General features: G+C 57.9%; 1 protein-coding gene across 8 annotated transcripts; it reads left to right on the forward strand.

Annotated features, from left to right (window-relative positions):
- Positions 1 to 4,676: 4,676 nt before the first annotated feature.
- LOC110152903 (collagen alpha-1(I) chain-like) lies at positions 4,677 to 17,883 on the forward strand. 8 transcript variants are annotated; one of them, XR_011486319.1, is made up of 6 exons: positions 5,243 to 5,811; positions 5,956 to 6,105; positions 12,735 to 12,808; positions 14,528 to 14,674; positions 16,279 to 16,404; positions 16,847 to 17,883. XR_011486319.1 is itself a non-coding variant. In XM_070463580.1 (5 exons), the coding sequence occupies exons 1-5, from the start codon at positions 5,753 to 5,755 to the stop codon at positions 16,332 to 16,334; spliced, it is 486 nt and encodes a 161-aa protein (XP_070319681.1). In that variant the 5' UTR covers positions 5,243 to 5,752; the 3' UTR covers positions 16,335 to 17,883. The 8 variants fall into 8 exon arrangements, 5 of the variants coding, with proteins under 5 accessions (XP_070319680.1, XP_070319678.1, XP_070319679.1 ...); XR_011486320.1 differs by having other exon boundaries at positions 16,908 to 17,883; XM_070463580.1 differs by having other exon boundaries at positions 16,279 to 17,883.
- The last annotated feature ends 1,507 nt before the right edge of the window (positions 17,884 to 19,390 follow it).

Genomic DNA, 19,390 nt, shown 5'->3' on the forward strand with positions numbered 1-19,390 from the left:
AAATATCACTGCTGTTCTGACCATAGCACATTATTAGCCATCAGGACAGTATCGAAACTGAACCTCAATGATTAACAGCCTCCAACCAGTACACAGCATTTCTGAAAGCCAGCCAATCAGGGACAGCTAGCCCTTCTGAAAGCCAGCCAATCGGGGACAGCACCATCCTTCTGAAACCAAGGCAATCAGCAACATACCACTCTCCCAAATACCAGCCAACCAGTGACAGTGCTGCCTTTCTGAAAGCCCACCAATCAGGGACAGCCTTGCCTTTCTGAATGCCAGCCAATCAGTGACAACTCCCTTCTGAAAGCCAGCCAATCAGTGACAACTCCATCCTTCTGAATGCCAGCCAATCAGTGACAACTCCATCCTTCTGAATGCCAGCCAATCAGTTACAACCCTGCCCTTCTGAAAGCCAGCCAATCAGTGACAAGTCCATCCTTCTAAAAGCCAGCCAATCAGTGACAACCCCGCCCTTCTGAAAGCCAGCCAATTGGCTACATACCATTCTTCTGAAAGCCAGCCCATCAGTGATAGCCCCATGGTTATAAAAGCCAGCCCACAAAGACAGTCTCAGTTTGGTGACTGAGAGGCCACAGTTGCAGGTCATTCTGTCCGTAACCACTGTGGGTCAGGCTCTTTGCCAGGGGGCAGGGGATACTGCCCACCTTTCCCAGCTTCACTTTGTTGTTTGTGCCATGCTGAGGCCCCACTTCCGAAACGAACCCCCCCCCCCCACCAGGCAGTAGGTGAAGCCCAGTAACTCAAGTGGGGACCAGCGCTCAGGTGAGGCCTAACACTCAGGTGGCGACCAAGGCCAGTGGCCAGAGTGGGGGTGTGCTGGAGGGCTGAGGGCTGAAGGGGCGATCAGGTCTGACCAACACGGACAGCCGTGGCCACCGGGCTGCCTGCACTTTCTCCTAGTGACCGGAGCTGCAGGGAGAGCCCCTGGGTCCTGGTGCCCTTGGACTCTTCGAGGGAGAGGCTGGGCCTTGTTAGACCACCTGCTGTACAAGGAAAGCCAGTAGGTCAGGCCCTCTCGTTCGATGGACTATGGCCAAGGCGGTCAGTGCAGACGAGGGGACGCTCCACACAAACGACTGACAAAGCAACCTCCCCCAGCCTCTACGCACAGATGTCCCGGTGTTACCAGTTTGTGAAGTGTCTTCTCCCAGTTGCTCACTGCTGACTCCAAATGGCCCAGCAGCTCCAGAGGCCTGAGCGTGGCATGCAGCCAGGATGGGAACCCGAGGGTGGAGGTCGGTGCTGTGGCTGCCAAGGTGACTGTTCCATCTGGAAGCCACAGTGATGGACCTGGGTCTGGCTGCAATGGGTATGCAGGAAGCCGCCGAGCCCCCCATCCCAGCTGAGCCCCCTGGGGACCTGCCCCAGCCTTAGGCCTCAGGTGTGTCCCGGATTGACCTCTACACGGGGACCTCCACACGTCTGCCACGCTCCCCATGTCTGATGTCCCGACCTCTCTGTCCTCAGCCGCCTGCTCCCAGCACCTTTTTCCTGCCCCTCACGGGAGTCCTGTCACCACATGTCCCACCTGCGTCCTGAATCCATGGCAAGGGTCCACCAGGCGGAGGGCACAGGGCCCTCTCCAGCCGGTGATCAGCTGCAGAAACACCCAGAGTCCACGGATGTCCCTGCTGGGACCTGGGAGGGTGGCGGAGGGTCTTGGAAGAGGGCAGGCCTGGCCAGTGGCCAGTGCATGCCAAGTCTGAAGGTGGGAACCCCGCTCTTCCGGCCCGGCCCCTCCAGTGCCCCGGCTGGTGGTCCTCTTGTGGTATAAACATATGTGACGGTGGGGCTGTCAGCAATGAGTCTGCTTGCACAGGGCTCCTCTGTCCCAGCCTGTCACTGGCTACTGATGGTTGAGCCTTAAAAATGAAAACTTCCTGGCAGTCCAGGGGTTAAGATTCTGTGCTTCCAGTGCAGACGGCATGGGTTCGATCCCTGCGATCAGGGACTAGATCCCACATGCTGCATGTGGCCAAAAAAAGAAAAGAAAACTTAAGGAGAGCCTAAATTGTTCAACTAAGCCGTCATTGTTAACGCACTTAGGGCTGAGTTGGTTCTGCGTGTCTGTGAACACCTGCAATTCACGAGGCCCCCGCTGGGTTCCAGATAAGATTACAGAGTAGTTTAGAGCAAGGTTTGTGGAGATATAAACTTCTGGCTGCGGCTGATGGCTTAGCTGTGTGTTGCCCTGTGTCCACCTTGAAGGGGACACTTAAACTAAGTGGAGGGCGGACCCGAGGGGGCTCTGAAGGTCGGGGCCCAATGGCTGGACCGCAGGGAGCAGAAGGGTGGCCTGTCCAGCTGACCACCCGGCAGGGTGGCACGTGGGAACCCGGGAGGCAGACACCACTCAGCCCTGTTTGAGTGGGAAGCAGGATGTGCCAGGGCCCTGATTCTGTGGAGACAACACCGGGCTGTTCTTCAGTCTTCTCTGCGTCTTGAGGGTCAGGTTGAGCTGCCGTTGTTGGTGTGAAAGTCAATGGCTTGGGACCTTCGTCCACCTCTACGGGCCAGTCTGGATCCCACAACTTGGGGTTTAAAGGAGGGATCCTGAGTCTCTGGCTCGAGAGGACTTGGGACTCAGAGGAATGTTGAGTGGCTTGATGTGCCGTCTTGGTGTTTATTTCTATAGCACCGGTTTGCTTACTAGAAATCTGGTGGGAATTGGTGCAGATAAAACTGGGACAAGTGGTGGTGGTTGGGTCTAGGGCCCCGGGCTCGGCTGGAAGTCCAGGGAGCAGAAACGGCAGTGAGAGCCATGGAGACAGCCTGGCGGTCTCGCCCAGTTTCCTCCCTGTGGGCACAGGTGCGGGACTCAGTTTCCCCATCTGAAGCACGAGGCTATTGGAACTGAGACACTTGAATCTGTCTCAGCAGCAGAAGTCTCCTTCCCTGAGTCTTTGGCAGAACAGGACTGTGAACCGGCAGGGGCTGGCCGGGAGCCAAGATCAGCATGAAGGTTCTGGAACCGCGCTGGACTCGGTTGCATAAAGGCACAAAGGCAGTTAGGCCAGCACATCTCCGGAACATTCCGGCGTGGGGGGCAGACGGAGGGGCCGGGGTGGCTGCGCTTGCCTGTGTGGTCCAGGAGGGCCTGGCCGCCTGCTCCTCTTTCTTGCCCCCTCCGGGTTCTCGTCTCTGACTTGCTAGCAGTTGGCTCTGGACCGGCCAGCTGTCTGTGACGAGGAGCCGGGTACGGCCCCCACGGAGACGAAGGGAGAGTGACAGGCGCTGGGTACCAGCCAGGAAACTGGCCTTTTCAGCTTCATCTTAATTTGCCAGAAAGCGCTCCCCTTCTCACCCCAAGCTTCTCACTAAGATGCTGAAAACCTGATGCCCTAATGTAGTGGATTGCAATTATTCTAAATTAGGCAAACAAGCACATTTCAGAGTTCTTCCCCCATCTGTCTAACTTGAAGGTTCTGCTGTTTGTAACGAGTCCTTTCTTTAACACAGAAGCCTGGACCAAGAGGACTTTGCTATTGAATCTCTGCTCTTCCATTGTCTGGAGCCGAGACCTGTCCTGCCCCCTCCTGGGACCGGGGCATTAGCTTTGCGGGAGGATGCTGGCTGACTCTGACCCAGGCTGCTGGGCTGTGGGGTCCTGCTGTGTTTCCAAGGCGCTCTGCTGGGAAACTCCACGTGGGCCCGTTCTGGGCGAGTCACATGGTGGGCAGGCTGGTGGGGGGAGGAGGGGGTGGTGGGTGGATCCAAGGCCTGCTGTCCCTGTTCCTGATGTCCCCACGCCACATGTTTCGGGGTCATTCACAGGTGACGTGGCAGCTCACACATAGCTTGTCGGCCCCGAAGGGCAGCTCAGTGAGGTGCCCCTTCTTCTCTCCCGGGGATCGGGGGCCAGGTCGCTTGCTCTGGGTCAATGCTGAGCGGTGGCAGAACGACCCCGGGGAGCCCTGCACCCCATGATCAGGTTGACCCCTGAAGCCCACAGAAGCCCACACTTCTCGTCTATTCTCTGCCCGAGGAGCTGGCGGTCCATCCTTTCGGTGTAGAGATGGCTCTTGTGGGACCCGTGTGAGTCACGATCCAGGCAGAGGAGTAAAGCTGGTGGGGGGTGCGGGGGGAGCTGGGCCGTGGGGCCCTTCCTGCACCTTCCCCTTCTGTATATACACACCACACACACACACATATACGTATGCTGTTGAGTCACTACGCCGTGACTCTCTGTCACAAGTCTGTGACCACACGGACTGTAGCCCACCAGGCACCTCTGTCTGTGCGGTTCTCCAGGCAAGAACACTGGTGTGGGTTGCCATGTCCTTCTCCAGGGCATCTTCCCAATTCAGGGGTCAAACTGGCATCTCCTGTGTCTCCTGCACTGACAGGCAGGTTCTTTACCACTGAGCCACCAAGGAAGCCCGTATATCCTATCACACACTTGTATATAAGAAGCTATATATTTTACGATATATGGTAACTTATAGGATACTTATTGTAAGGCATTAGCTCATGTGGCTGTGGTGGCCAAGTCTCCATACCAGTAGTCTGCAGGCTGAACACCCAGGAGAGCCAGTGGCATAAGTTCCGGTCTGAAGGCTAAAGATTCAAGACCCTGGACCAGCTGATGCTTCAGCTCGAGTGCAAAGGCAAGACAAGCCTGCTGTCCAGCTGAAAGGCCGTCAGCAGGAGTAAGCCTCTCTCCTCTGGGGAGGGTCAGCCTTTTGTTCCATCTAGGCCTTCAACTGGTTGGGTGAGGCTCGCCAGACTGGGAGGACAGTCAGCTTTCCTGTCTACTGATGTAAATGTCACCCCAGACCCTCATGGAGACGCCCAGAGTCATGGTTGGGCATCTCTCTGGGTGCCCGTGGCCCGGTTGAGCTGACACGTACGGTTAATGCTCACTGCTCCCTCCTTACCCAGTCCTGCTGGTCCCCTGGCTGCCCCTCGGTCTGGAGCTGGGGAGGGAGTCAAGGGTGGTGGACTCACGGCATGTCAGGCTGGAGTGGCCCAGTGTGCACAGATCTGTCCTGGAGAGGCCTGTGTCCTGACCGAGTCTACACAACCAGTGAGCAGGGGGCCAGCCCCGCCCAAGGGGCTCTGACCTACCACACCCTCTGCTTCCTGGCAGCACAGGCTGGATTTCTTTCCAAAATCTCTGTTGAGATGCAAAAGCCTCAAAACTTGGAGGGTTTTCTATGTCTCAGAAGCTTAGGCTCCTCATTAGGCCAGGCCCTGCCAGTCCTCAGAGATAGAAATGAATCTGATTTTCCCAGAAAATCAAACGTGGCCTGAGCCCTAGCCCAGGCGATTTGATTTCCTCCCAGCTCTGCGTCCCTTGATCTGTCTTACTTAGGAAGCAGCTCCTGACAATGTCCACGAGGTGCTAACATGCAACATTTGGAGGGCTGTTATTTAAAAACAAGAGGTACCACGTGGTGAAGACTCTGTGAGAAGACTTGTACGCAGTTAAGCCCCGTAAGCAGGTCTGGTCTTTGTCGGGGTGCTGAGCACCTATATCTGAAAGCACAGATTTAGTGATATTTCATACACACACATGCACACACACACAGCAGACTCGGCGGCTTGTTCTCAGAAGGTGTCTAAGCTGTATTTTAAATATTTACCCTACATCATGCAAACAATAGAATGAGTGTAACCAGAGACACACTGGCCTTCTGTTTTTCACTGTTTGAAACAAAGCTGTCATTGTTGAAAAGCTGCTGCGGGTAGAAACCCCGCTCCTGGTGGCCCGCGATGCTGAAAGATGCAGCCGCAGACACGGAGGGGTCTCTGGGAGTCCACGGAAGCTGCCACGAAGCTCAGGTACTCAGCACCTTAAGCCAGAAAAACAGTCATGCTCAGGGCGGAGCCTACCAACCTGGAAACAGAAATAGAACTATCGGCCTTCGGTAATAAACAAGCCTGCTTCCCGGTTTCATTTTCGTCTGCTCTTGCTTCTTGAGACAGCAGGAAGACCATCCATCTGCTAACACTGAGCCCGGCTGCCCAGAGTGACCAGGCTGTCCTGGGAGGACCACGCCTGTGCTGTGCTATTCCTGCCTTGTGCCGATTTCTGGGGTATAAACACTTCTGGGAGGCTGATTTCCCGCTGTCCAGGTGAGGCCCTCACCGTGGACATGGGAAGAGATGGGGTTTCCCGTGTTTGCTGGTGGGGGGCCGCCCCAGCAAACCACTGCACCTCTGGCTCTGGAAAGGTAGACCTTGCTTCTCCCAGGAGAAGCCCGCCTCCTGGTTACCTGAAGTCTGAGCGGGCTTCTGTGTGTGTGTGTGTGACACGCAGAGGGACAGAGAGAGGAATGGAGCCTGCTTGTGAGGGGCCGGGCGGGCCGCCCTGGGGAGCAGAGGCGGAGGCCTCGTTTCCACAACTGCCCTTCCCCCTCGGGTGGGCCGTCCTGGGGTACCCGTCTGCATAGACCATATCATACAGGCCGGGGAGCATGGTGGCTGCCATTTCCAGGGGGATACCGCCTGCGGGCTGGACCCGGACCCCTTAGCTGGCGCGTGGGACAAGGCTTCCGTGTTCTCTTTGTCGGTCCAAGGGGAATTCCCCAGCTCCCCAGCACCCCCCTGGAACGTGATGTGTCTCCAAGCTGAGGTTGCTGGCATCCCCAGGAGCTAGGAGACAGCCACGGGAGCAGTTCTCTAAAAGGAACCAGCCCTGACCACATTTTGCACTCGGGGTTCTGGCCTTGAGAACCGTGAGCCAACAAATCCCTGTTGTTCTAAGCCCCCCACTTGTGGCCATTGGTTATGACAGCTCTAGGAGATGAAGGCAGGTTCCGACACAGAATCCACCCCTGAGGGCCTTGGGAGTCCACTCCCGGCCCCACGGAGTGCAGTGAGGACCCCTGGGGGTGCTGTGATGGTGACTAGCGGAGATGTTGGCACAGGGCCTGGGGCGGCATCTGGCCCGGTCAGGTGTGCCCCACCTGTGCCAGGCAGGGAGGGAGTACCTCCAGATCCCAGAGCCCGGGAGCCCCGGGGTGAGGGGGGGGCGCTGGACGGGTGGTCTGAAGGCCCAGGAGGGAAGCTGCTGGGAGCAGAGAGACCGGTGACTCCTGGAAGAGAAGGCAGCCTCGGACAAGCTGCGGCTTCTCGAAGGAGACGGGATTCCGGGCGAGGCTCCCCGGTGCTGGTTCCTGATCTGCTGCTCTCGTCCCTGCTCAGCCTGAGAATTCAGGGTGGGATGGAGAGAGGGCGAAGGAGGAGGCTCCTCTCCTCCCGGCCTCGGTCTCCGCCAGCAGGGAGGCGAGCCAGCGACAGGCTGAACCTGCAGACCCGTGACTGTGGGGAGATAGGGCCGCATGCAGGAGGGCAGCGGGCTCTGCCCCGACGGCCCACTGTCCCCCACCCCAGCCCCACGCTCCGCGAGGACATGCTGGCCTGCCGCCCAGGCCTGCAGCAGCCCTGCTGGATCTGGCTTCACTCCCACCCCTCGACACGCAGATATGCTCTACAGAATGGGTCTGATTGAAACTCTCAGGACCTGTCATGGAGACAAGAGGATGCCGGGCCAGACCCGCACGGCCCGCCGGCCAGGACGTGCCACACGCCCAGCAGGCTCTCCAGCACCGCCGCCCCCCACACGCCCTGCCTTCATAATTTCCACTTGCCACCGACTGACGCGATGACACTGGGTAATCTGGTCATTTTCTCCAACTTCAAACCCATGTCCTTATCAGCAGGTGCTAAATTGCCCCTCCAGCTGCTGAATGTAACAATTAACTCCATTAACATCCCAACAGCTGTAATTTTTGAGGAAATGAAAAACATTAATAACTACTACCAAAAGCTAAAAAACAAAGCCAAACAGAAAGCACAGCATCCCCCCAAGACTAAAAGTGCCAGCACAGGAGAAAAGGGTCCTGGGGCTCGGGCAGGCCTGCGGACCCCCAGGGGGCGGGGAGCAAAGGGTCCTGGGGCTCAGCCAGGCCTGCGGGCCCCCGGGGGCGGGGACAAAAGGGTCCTGGGGCTCGGACAGGCCCGCGGACCCCCGGGGGCGGGGAGCAGAGGGTCCTGGGGCTCAGGCAGGCCCGCGGACCCCCGGGGGCGGGGACAAAAGGGTCCTGGGGCTCGGACAGGCCCGCGGACCCCCGGGGGCGGGGAGCAGAGGGTCCTGGGGCTCAGGCAGGCCCGCGGACCCCCGGGGGCGGGGACAAAAGGGTCCTGGGGCTCGGACAGGCCCGCGGACCCCCGGGGGCGGGGAGCAGAGGGTCCTGGGGCTCAGGCAGGCCTGCGGACCCCCAGGGGCGGGGACAAAAGGGTCCTGGGGCTCAGGCAGGCCCGCGGACCCCCGGGGGCGGGGAGCAGAGGGTCCTGGGGCTCAGGCAGGCCCGCGGACCCCCGGGGGCGGGGAGCAGAGGGTCCTGGGGCTCAGGCAGGCCTGCGGACCCCCGGGGGCGGGGAGCAGAGGGTCTTGGGGCTCGGACAGGCCGACGGACCCCCGGGGGCGGGGAGCAGAGGGTCTTGGGGCTCAGGCAGGCCTGCGGACCCCCGGGGGCGGGGAGCAGAGGGTCCTGGGGCTCAGGCAGGCCCGCGGACCCCCGGGGGCGGGGAGCAGAGGGTCCTGGGGCTCAGGCAGGCCCGCGGACCCCCGGGGGCGGGGAGCAGAGGGTCCTGGGGCTCAGGCAGGCCCGCGGACCCCCGGGGGCGGGGAGCAGAGGGTCCTGGGGCTCAGGCAGGCCTGCGGACCCCCGGGGGCGGGGAGCAGAGGGTCTTGGGGCTCAGGCAGGCCTGCGGACCCCCGGGGGCGGGGAGCAGAGGGTCTTGGGGCTCGGACAGGCCGACGGGCCCCCGGGGGCGGGGGGCAGAGGGTCCTGGGGCTCGGGCAGGCCGACGGGCCCCCGGGGGCGGGGGGCAGAGGGTCCTGGGGCTCGGGCAGGCCTGTGGACCCCTGCGGGCGGGGAGGGGACTCCCCACCCCCACCCCAAAGGAGGGCGTGCGGAGCCAGGGGTCAGGACAAGTCCTTGCAGAGGCCTTCAGACTCCCAGGATGCAGGTGGGTCTGAGACATGGAGTGGGCACCCACGGGGCACGCGTCCTGACGCACTGGGGACGGGGTCGCGTCTGGGGCAGAGTGCCAGCAGTTCTGTCTGGTGACCGTTCCTGTGTGCAGGCCGGGTCTGAGACACGGAGTGGGCACTATGAGAGGAAGCCCCACGGGGCACGCGTCCTAACGCACTGGGGACGGGGTCGCGTCTGGGGCAGAGTGCCAGCAGTTCTGTCTGGTGACCGTTCCTGTGTGTACCACGGGCATACTGGCGTGTGCAGACACATGTGTGCAACCCTGCGTACGTGTGCATACACACGCACACCCTGTGTGCGCGCCCAGGCTCACATGTCTGTGTGACACGTGTACACACACAGCTGTGGTACTCACATATGTGCGGGTAGCCTGGACACTCTGGTGCACACCCGCCATGCACACATGCATGCCTTCACATGGTGCACACACACTTCCTCACGTGTGTGTGTGCATGGTGCACACTTAGGTTACTGCCCTTGGACTCAGCCACCAGGGCGCTTACCCTGGACTCTGCGCTGTGGTGAGGCCCCTTCATGGACACACACTGCTGCATGCTCACACACTCACACCCGGGGTATGAGAGCACACACTCAGCCACCAGGCCCCAGAGGAACGCCCTCGTCCTGGGAACAGGAGGGGCCGTGTCCGGCCGTGTGGTCTGCGTGCCGCTGACGGTGGGGTGGGACCTGGGTGCAGATGTGCGGGCCAGGAGGGTCAGGCGGCATAAGTGCTTCAGTAAAAGAAGACAAATTAAAGGGCCAAGCTTCCTTCTCAGACTGTGTGAGAGCAAGCGGTTCCTGCACAACAAAATTTCATTTCCAAGTAGTGACTTACTTGCCAGAAAATTAAATAATAATCAACTTTGTTGAAATAACTTTGATGTAAAATTTCAATTTGTATCATAAGTTGCATCTGCCATTCATTTTAATAAATAATTTTAAAATTTAGATTGCATCCTTGAAAAATGCATGTGGCTTTATCTTTAATTTATATATGTGATTAAAATGTTCGCTAAAACACTCACACATGTGCACATGTCCATGTGTGTTCATTAACAGGCACCTGAGCACGCATGACGTATACAGACACATGCACACATGCTCCCAGGGCACAGCACACAGGCATGCCTGTGCACACACATGTCTGTCTTTGCCGGCCCTGTGCTGGATGACTGGCCTAGGGAATTGGGAGTGGGTGAGCCGGGCAGGCGGGGGCAGGAAGGGGTGGGGCAAAGGCTGGGAGGTGAGGAGCTAGGGTGGGAACTGGAAAGCGCCCAGCAGGCAGTTACGCCCCCAAGCAGTCAGGGGGCGGCTGGGGAGCGAGGGCCGGGGGCCCAGGAGGGGGCTGTGCCGTGGTGACGCTCCTCCATTCAGAACCCTTGGGCAGAGATGCCGCTGCCGCACGGGGTGGGGGACCAGCCCCGCAGAGGAGGAGCCCCGCACCCGCCCTCTGTGGGTTTCTCTGTGGGCCCCACGCTCCAGGTCGTGGCTAAGGGTCGGCCGTCGCCTGCCTGGCTTCCTGCTCCTCCTGGAGAGGCAGATGTTCTCCAGGAATAAACTCGCACTCCAGGCTTCGTGTGGAATCTCCCGATCATGGTGCTTAGAAGAGCAGTATCACGTCGGGGCTAAATCAGTCCACTTCTAAATTAACATTTTTTGGGAAAAAAGAATCTTGCCTTGTGCCAACTCGCAGATTCCATAAGCTTCTGTTTAATCGTATACTAAATTTAAAGAGGATTTAATTAGCAAATCATTTCTTTATTTACATTGTGTTTCTCTTGAAATGAGATTTGAAATGAATTCTATTTTTGTTCCAGGGCATGGTGTTAAGTTTGATTCCGAGCAGTGATAACGGGGAAACCGTGCTGTGTGGTACCTCTCTTCCAGGGACGTGTGTGGTGTGGTGTGTGTGTGTGTGTGTGTATGCACGTATGTGTGAGAAACTGTTTTCTTTCCTAAATGGAATCACAGAGGCCCCTCCCCCAGCCTCATCCGTACCTGCTTCTCTGTTCTACCTCTGCCTGGCTCCTCCCTCGTCTGACCCCCCCACCCCTACGCAGGACATTTTCTGGTTCCCTGAGGGATGCTCACTGCAGTGCCCCTGGCCCCACGCATCAAGGCATCTCCTGGGCTGAAAGTGGGTGGGGCCTCTCTCTGGTCTCCCAGGCTGCTAAGGGTGTTTGTCGCCTTGGCCAACGAACCACTGGGGTCCATTTCACTCTCTGGCCATCTCTCTGTGAGGGCTCTTCCCAGGGGTCGGTGTGATTGGGCCTTGAGTTTGTTAGCACCTCCGGGAGCCAGACGTCAGGAACACAGCCCCCTGATTTCACCTGGGGGTCTTTGTCTTCCACACTCCATGCAGGAGTGGACAAGTGCAGTGTGCGTGTATGTGTCCATGAGGGCGCGTGTATACATGTGTGGGCATGTATGCTTTGCACATGGAGGCACGCCTGTGTTCAGTGGGGTTCCAGCTCTGAGAGCAGCTGAGCGACTGTGACCACACCTCCGTGCTTTGGCTGACCTACCCCTGGGTCTGCAGACATCCCTTTCCTCCGTGTTTTAAAGTTCTCTGTGCTGGGGACCATCCTTGTCTCTGGGCAGCTTCCCAGGGAGGGTGCAGGGGAACAGAGCCTGTCCTGGACATTGAGGCCAGAGGTCTCACAGCTCTCTGATATGCTGTTCATTTTTTTTCCCAAGTCTTTTTCAGCGTTTCATTTTGGTAAGTTCCTATTGCTGTGTTTCAAGTTCACTGATCTGTTCCTCTGCAGCATCTAATCTGCTGTTAATACCATCCAGAGTATTTTTCATTTTAGATATTGTGATTTTTTTTAGTCTCTTAAAGTTCACTGGTTATTTCTTTAGTTGTGATCTTTCCTCTAGCTTGTTGAGCAGTTATAATAAGTCTATTGTTGTCCCCAACTATTAATAGCTGATTGGATTATTTGTGCTATTTTCTGGATTGGTCTCAAATGATTTTTCTCCTCACTGTGGGTCACATTTTCCTGCTTCTTTGCATGTCTGGTAATTTTTGATTGGATGTTGGACATTGTGTGTTCACCTTTCGGGTGCTGGGTGTGTTTGTGTTCCCAGGAGCACTCCTGGCCGTGTGCAGGGCCACGGTGGGGTTTACTGGCAGCGCTTTGACCTTTTGTGTCTTGTTCATGGACCTGGGCAGGTGGGACTAGAGCACCGCTCAGCCCAGAGTTGCCCTAGTCCAGAGACAGCGCGTCTGAGCACGGACCTGACGCCCTGCGGCGGTGACCTCACGCTGGTCTCCACGCTGGTTGGCGGGGATGGGAGCGCCTCCCGCCTGTGACTGAGTGTCAGGCGCTCTGCCCTCTGATCCTTTCAGGTGGCTCTTCCTCCAGTTTTGGGCAGTTGCCTCACACATATGCAACTATGGGTCTTCACCTGAATGCTCAAGGGGCCTCTGAAGACCTCCAGAGCTGTCGGCCTTTATAGATCCCTCTCCTCCAGTGCTCCGACATGAGCCTGGAGGCTTGTTCCTGCCTGGCCCTCAGCATCTAAATCAAGGGCAGCCGCCAGGCTCTGACTGTGTCTCCCCGATTCCATGCCTCAAGCCAACCTCAGGCCTCTCATCACTTGTCCCCATCTCATGATCATTGTCCTTTCTGCCTGCTGTCCAGGGTCTTGAGAACTGTGGTTGCTATGGCTTACCTGTTTGCTTTCTTTTTCTTTAAGTTGCTTCAGGCCAGAAGCAGAAGTCCTGTTTGCAGTTTTATGGGTTTATCCTGAAGGTCTCAGAAGCCGCAGAGGTGAGTGGTTCAATCCTTCCTCCCAAGGCTGTGCTGCCAGATGCTGAGAGGATGTGTCTTCCTCCACAGAGCAGACCCAGGGTTTGGGATGTTCCGCCCAGAGTGGGCACCTTCATGGCTGGGTTCAGTGGGGACCTGTACTTGTGGAGTGGGTGTTAGGGCCTCAACACATGATCCTGGGGGCATGCAGACTTTGTCTCCTTCTCCCGTAAGCTCTGAGGGGTTGGAGGGGCTGCCCAGTGAGAGGGACCCTGAGACCTCTCGGATCTTCGCGGGAAGAGCCTACCGTGGAGGCGGGCCGGGGGCGGGGGCTCTGTGTGAGTAGGGGCCCGCGTGGCACCTTCCTCCTGAAGAACTTCGGTGCCTCTAGTGTGCCTCTGGTGACCAGGGATGAGCGTGCGGTAGTGCCTGAGGCCATGCAGCTTGGGTCCCCTGCAGGCAGAGGGATGGAGCTTGGCTTGCAGGACGCATGCTGAGGGCTGACCCCCGGGGTGGGGGAGAAGCTGGAGCAGGCAGGAGCGGGGGCCCAGCTGTGATGGAAGCGGGACAGCCTCAGGAGCCCGCTGGGGGCTGCGGGGAAGAACGGCTGGGCTGGGATGGCCCAGGTGCCAGGTCCTTACCCTCCACTGGTGGGCACTGGCGGTCCCAGGAAGGCCAGGCACCGGTGAGAGGGCTGCTGCAGCTGGGGCCACCCCGGAGGGGCTGGCAGTGGACGGCGATGTGCCTTGCAGCTCTGCCTTAGACGGGCACCTGGGCAGCGCACCCAGGGCTGTTGCAGAGGGCGGAGGGAGTTCTGCCCACGGAGGCGAGGCGCCGGGCTGCTGAACCAGTGCAGGGATGCGTGGCTGTGATGTGACTGTGTGAGCTTCTGCAGGGGATGGGCTGGGACTGGTTTGGGCCAAGAGGGCCCCAGCAAGGGAGTCCCCACAAAATCCCCACGGGGGTTCAGAGGTTCCGGAGGGGATGAGCTCTGGGATCCAGGAAGACACGGTGCATTCGTTCTGGGGGGACGATGGAGCTGGGGCCAGCGCTGCCGCCCTGAAGGCTCACAACCCCCTCCCTGCCGCCCTCATCTCCTCTCCTTGGCACTCAGGGCTTATGCAGACCCGGCCCCTGCAGGAACAGTGGGAGCTGTGTAGCACTGCTAGCCCTAGTGTCTGCACTTTTACTTCTCCATGTCTAAATCTTCTCCAGTAACCCTGCATCAAGGGGCTATGTCCCATCACTTCTTGGCAAAGAAAAGGGGAAAATGTGGAAGCAGAGGATGAGATGGTTGGATGGCATCATCAACTCCATGGACATGAGTTTGAGCAAACTCCGGGAGATAGTGAAGGACAGGGAAGCCTGGCGTGCTGCAGTCCATGGAGTCACAAAGAGTCAGACACAACTTGGCGACTGAACAACAGCAACAACAAGGGATTATATCAGTCCAGGTCTCTCCCGAGAAGGAGAACCAACAGCACGTGTACACACACACACACACACACACACACACCCCTGAAATCTGCATGCATGTTGCCTGTTGTTGTTCCGTTGCTCAACTTGTGTCCAACGCTGCGATCCCATGGACTGCAGCCCGCCAGGTTTCCCTGTCCTCCACTATCGCCCAGAGTTTACTCAAGTTCATGTCTTTTGAGTCGGTGATGCCATCCAACCATCTCATGCTCTGCCACCCTGCATGTCGATGCAGCAGCCTTAAGGCAGAATTACTTCTCTCAGGACCGCAGCGTTTTCTGTGTGACCACACATCTGGGCACCATGGCCTGGCCAAGCCGATGCACAGGATCCGTCAACACAGGGGTGATTACGTTTGCACAGTGACCCTGCCCGCTGGAAGAGCAGAGTCTCCACAGGCGGCTGGAGAGGGTGTGTGTGTGTGTGTGTGTGTGTGTGCATGTGTGCATGTGTTGGGGGCCTGCAGGAAGACGGGGTTACCAGCCAAGGAGATGGCTATACATTGGTGTTCCTGGGCCCTCAGGGATGGGTCTACCGACTCCCTGCCCTGAAGCTGTGCCCTTGGTTTCTGGGAGGCAAACGTCCTGCTTCCAGGCTGGCTGGACTCTGGGGGACCCCTGGCAGGCAGACCGCCTCCTTGCCTTCCCACCCCAGGACGCTGGGCCCTGGTGGCACCAGCCCCATCACTGAGAGGGCAGAGTAGGAAGCAGCTGATTCTGGAAACTTCTTCTGACTCTTCTTTGTGGTCCGGTGCCAGGCGCCCTCCCCCCACCCCCCGCACCACCCTTCCCCCATCCCACCCCCCTCACACCCCCCCACCCCGCCGTTCCACTGACTCTGGGCTCGGGCAGGGGAAGTGGAGTGCCAGCCCCCTCATCCTAGTCCAGAGAACCTCGAGAACCTCGTGAAGCCCAGGACTCCAGATTCACATTCAGGGTGGTGGGCAGACGCCTTGAAATCTGAGAACCTGTTACTTCAGCTCTTAAAACTGTTGCGGATTAACGAAATTCCCTCCATCCTTCCATTTTTGGAATGAGGCTCCCTGGGCTGGATGGACTCGCTGGCTTCCAGGTGACTGGCTGGTTCTAGTGCTGAGGCTGCCGGGGGTCCAGCGGGGAGCGGGCACGCCCTCCGTGGGGCTGCTGCCACGTGGAGCACCGGGCCCGGGCTCCCAGCCCTGGAACTCTGTCCTTGTCTCAGGGTTTGGGAATTTAAAGCGGTTTGCAATGTGCAGCGAGGGTGTGGGATGCCATTCCAGGTGAAGGTGGAAAGGCTTTAGCACGGACTTCGTCCAGGAGTCGGGGGCCGAGGGGGTGGGGCCTGCCTGCTGGGTGCCACCCTCGTAAACTCCTGCCAAGCCTAGAGCGCCACGCAGACCCCTGAGCCCTGGATGCGGACCCCTGAGCCGCGGACACAGGGTGCTGTGGAGAAGTGGGGTGATGAACTTAGCAGTGGCAGGCTCCCCTCCTTGCCCCCTGAGCCGGCCTGGGATCCTCACCGGCCTGGGAGCAGTTTCTGTGCCCAGCAGGAGGCAGAGGGAGATGCCCCCAAGGCGCGGGGTCAGAGACCACTCAGAGTGAGTCTGGAGGATGCACTCCTCCCCCCGCCCGCCTCCAGGCCACGGAGCTGGCTCTTCTGAGCAGCTTCTCCCCGGGACTGCTGGGAGAGCAGGGGAACGTGAGCATCCTGCAGAGGACCAGCTCCTTTCACATCTGGCTTCAAGTGCTACCTGGGGTGGGGGGTGGGATTCCTGGGACCCCATTTCAATTGTGCTAAGTCGCTTCAATCATGTCTGACTCTTTGCGACCCCATGGGCTGTAGCCCACCAGGCTCCTCTGTCCGTGGGATTCTCCAGGCAAGAGTACTGGAGTGGGCTGCCACGCCCTCCTCCAGGGGATCTTCCCAACCCAGGGGTTGAATCCGAGTCTCACGTCTCCTGCACTGGCAGGCGGGTTCTTTACCACTGTGCCACCTGGAAGCCCATTTCAATTGCTGCTCCTCGTGTCCATTTTCAGGTGCCCAGTTACCTGTTGATGGGTGTCTGATCGTCCTCAGTTTACCCCCGAGCTGACCTTCGTGACGCACAGACTGGAGCTGCGTGGTGTGCAGCCTGGAGGCAGAGGCGGGGGCCTCTAGGGCAGGTGAGGATGGGGCTGGCTCCTGGGTGGCCGTGTCCCCCAACCCAGAAGGTGAAGATCAGAAAGCGCCAAGAATGGGCTCGTGTGGTCCAAAACCACAGGCCCTCTTGTTTCCCTGCCTGCCTTCCATTTGTAACCATCTGCAAAAACCCTCTGAAGACAATGTCAGGGGTTTATGTCTTGCTGCCCAGGATCTGACATCTTCTAAGGGAATAATCAGGGCCCATCTGAGTGGGAGGAGGGATCGATTCTGCGTGCCGCACACCGCCTGCCTTGTTGTCAAGAGGAAAGATCTACGGTGGTTTTATTTAAGATGCTGCTCCCTGTAGCCCCCGGAGATGGGCTCTCGTCTGTGTTATGCTAAATCTTTAATAGCTTTTGACTGTGATATATGCCGGGAGGATTCTTATCAGGCTGGGGCCCAGGATCTTCCTTGTCCTCTTAGGGGAGAAGGCGGAGGGCGGAGGCAGCTCCTTCGAGAGTGATTCGCTGGCTTTTATGTGCAGAGATGGGCTCGCCGGTGCTGGAGGTGGAGGCCACGAGAGGGACAGGTGCGGCTCAGAGACTCTGAGGTCTCCTGCAGGGGCAGCACACTCGAGAGTCTGGACGCGACACCCTGTCTGGGCTCCAGACCCCAGACTCACTGCCGAGAGGTGGACCAGCCACCTGGAAAGGCCCGGAGGTGCCGCTCAGGCTGCAGGAAGGTTCTGCCTCCTTCTGGAATGACCCTGAGAGAAGTGAGGCCCTCTCCCTAGGAGCAAGGAGACAAGGGTAGAAATGAACCTGTGGATGGGGGGCCACCCCTCAACACTCAGGTTCACCTTCCACCAGCTCCTGTTTGTGCACCTTGAGCCATGAGGTTAGGGCCTGGGGGAGTCAGAGGAAGCCTCAAGACCATCTGACTGAGTTCTGGAGGGAGAACCCGGGCTGGAGTGGGCATCTCTGCTGCCGGGGGGAGTGGCCCTGTGGGTCCCACCCTTCAAGCTGGACGTTCACGCCTGAGGATTCCTCCCTCGTCACTGGGGACACCGTCGCCAGGCCATCCCCCGTCATCGTCACTGACACTGCAACCTCCATATGAATGATTTCCTGCCTGCTCCCTGCCCCGTGTGGTCACTCTGCCCTTTGCAAGTCCAGAGTCACGTGGATGAGACACTCGGTGTCACAAGTGGAACAAAGGTCTCCAAACTCCAGGGCTCGATGCCCTGTGGACAAGCACAGAGGCCGAGGGGTCAGGGAGCTGGGGGTGGGGATGAGGGGAAGGGGGCTCCAGCCAGCCAGCCACCCCGCACCCGCGCTGTCTGTGACTGTGGCCCGTGGCCGCGGTTGGGGCTGGCTCTGTGAGGGAGAGAGTGTCCCTGAGTCTGTGTGTCCCTGGGGCCCCCGACCACTGCCAGGCCTGGCTGGTGCCCGGTGGTCCTGTGACAGGGTATCCTTAGGCAAATTTGGTCTTCTTTTTAAAAATAAAAACTGTATGTCTGGTGTGGCTCCCCAGGTGACTCCGTGATAAAAAACCCGCCTGCCAATGCAGGAGAACAGGACACATGGGTTCCATCCGTGGGTTGAGAAGATCCCCTGGAGGAGGAAATGGCAACCCACTCTTGAGCTTCCCTGGTAGCTCAGTTGGTAAAAAAAAAAAAAAAAAAAAAAATCTGCCTGCCTGCAATGCAGGAGACCCTGGTTCGATTCCTGGGTTGGGAAGATCCCCTGGAGAAGGGATAGGCTACCCACTCCAGTATTCTTGGGCTTCCCTTGTGGCTCAGCTGGTAAAGAATCTGCCTGCAATGCGGGAGACCTGGGTTTGATCCTGGGTCAGGAAGATCCCCCTGGAGAAGGGAAAGGCTACCCACTCCAGTATTCTGGCCTGGAGAATTCCATGGACTGTATGGTCCACAGGGTTGCAAAGAGTCAGACACGACTGAGCGACTTTCACTTTCTCTTGACTTTCTTCCCAGTGTTCTTGCCTGGAGACTCCCATGGACAGAGCAGCCTGGTGGGCGACAGTCTGTGTGGTCACAGAGAGTCAGACACAGCTGGGCACTCTTGCAAGGTGCATAACACGGTGCTTTGGTGCATCCACACGCTGGGAAATGATCTCCCAGTCACGCTAACGAACTCATCCACCTCCTCACATAGTTAACCTTCCGTGTGTGGTGGGTCTAGTCTCTCAGGAAATTGCCAGTACATGGTGCTGTGTTATAACTAGGTCACCACTCTGCTTGATAGATCTCTAGGACATTCATACTCATCACAGAAGCTTGCTATCCTTGACCAATGCACTGTTGGACTGAATGTAAACTAGTGCAGCCACTTTGGAAGACAGGATGGAAAGAAAATTAAAAACAGAACTGCCATACGATCCAGCTGCCCCAGTTTGGGGTATTTATCAGAGAGAAATGAAATCATTTCTTGAGATTCATTTTTTGAATCAGTTTTGAAGAGACGTCTACATCCTAATACTTAGGGCAGAATTATTCACAATAGCCAGGATGTGGAAACTACCTGTGTCCATTGATGGACAGCTGGATGAAGAGATGCTGTGCATACACAGTGGAATATTATTCAGCCTTAAACAAGAAAAAGCAGGAAGTCCTGCTGTTTTCAACATCATGGATGAACTTGGGGGATGTCGTGCTAAGTAAGATAAGTGAAAGTCTCTCAGTCATGTCCGACTCTTTGCAACCCCATGGACTATACAGTCCATGGAATTCTCCAGACCAGAATACTGGAATGGGTAGCCTTTCCCTTCTCCAGGGGATCTTCCCAATCCAGGGATCGAACTAGGGTCTCCTGCATTGCAGGTGGATTCTTTACCAGCTGAGCCACAAGGGAAGCCCAAGAATACTGGAGTGGGTAGCCTATCCCTTCTCCAGGGGATCTTCCCAACCCAGGAATCGAACCAGGGTCTCCTGCATTGCAGGTGGATTCTTTACCAACTGAGTTATCAGGGAAGCCTGTGAGACAAGCCACATACAGAAAGAAACATTGT

Source organism: Odocoileus virginianus, unplaced genomic scaffold (genome assembly GCF_023699985.2).
Source record: "Odocoileus virginianus isolate 20LAN1187 ecotype Illinois unplaced genomic scaffold, Ovbor_1.2 Unplaced_Contig_5, whole genome shotgun sequence".
Taxonomy (NCBI): Eukaryota; Metazoa; Chordata; class Mammalia; order Artiodactyla; family Cervidae; genus Odocoileus; species Odocoileus virginianus.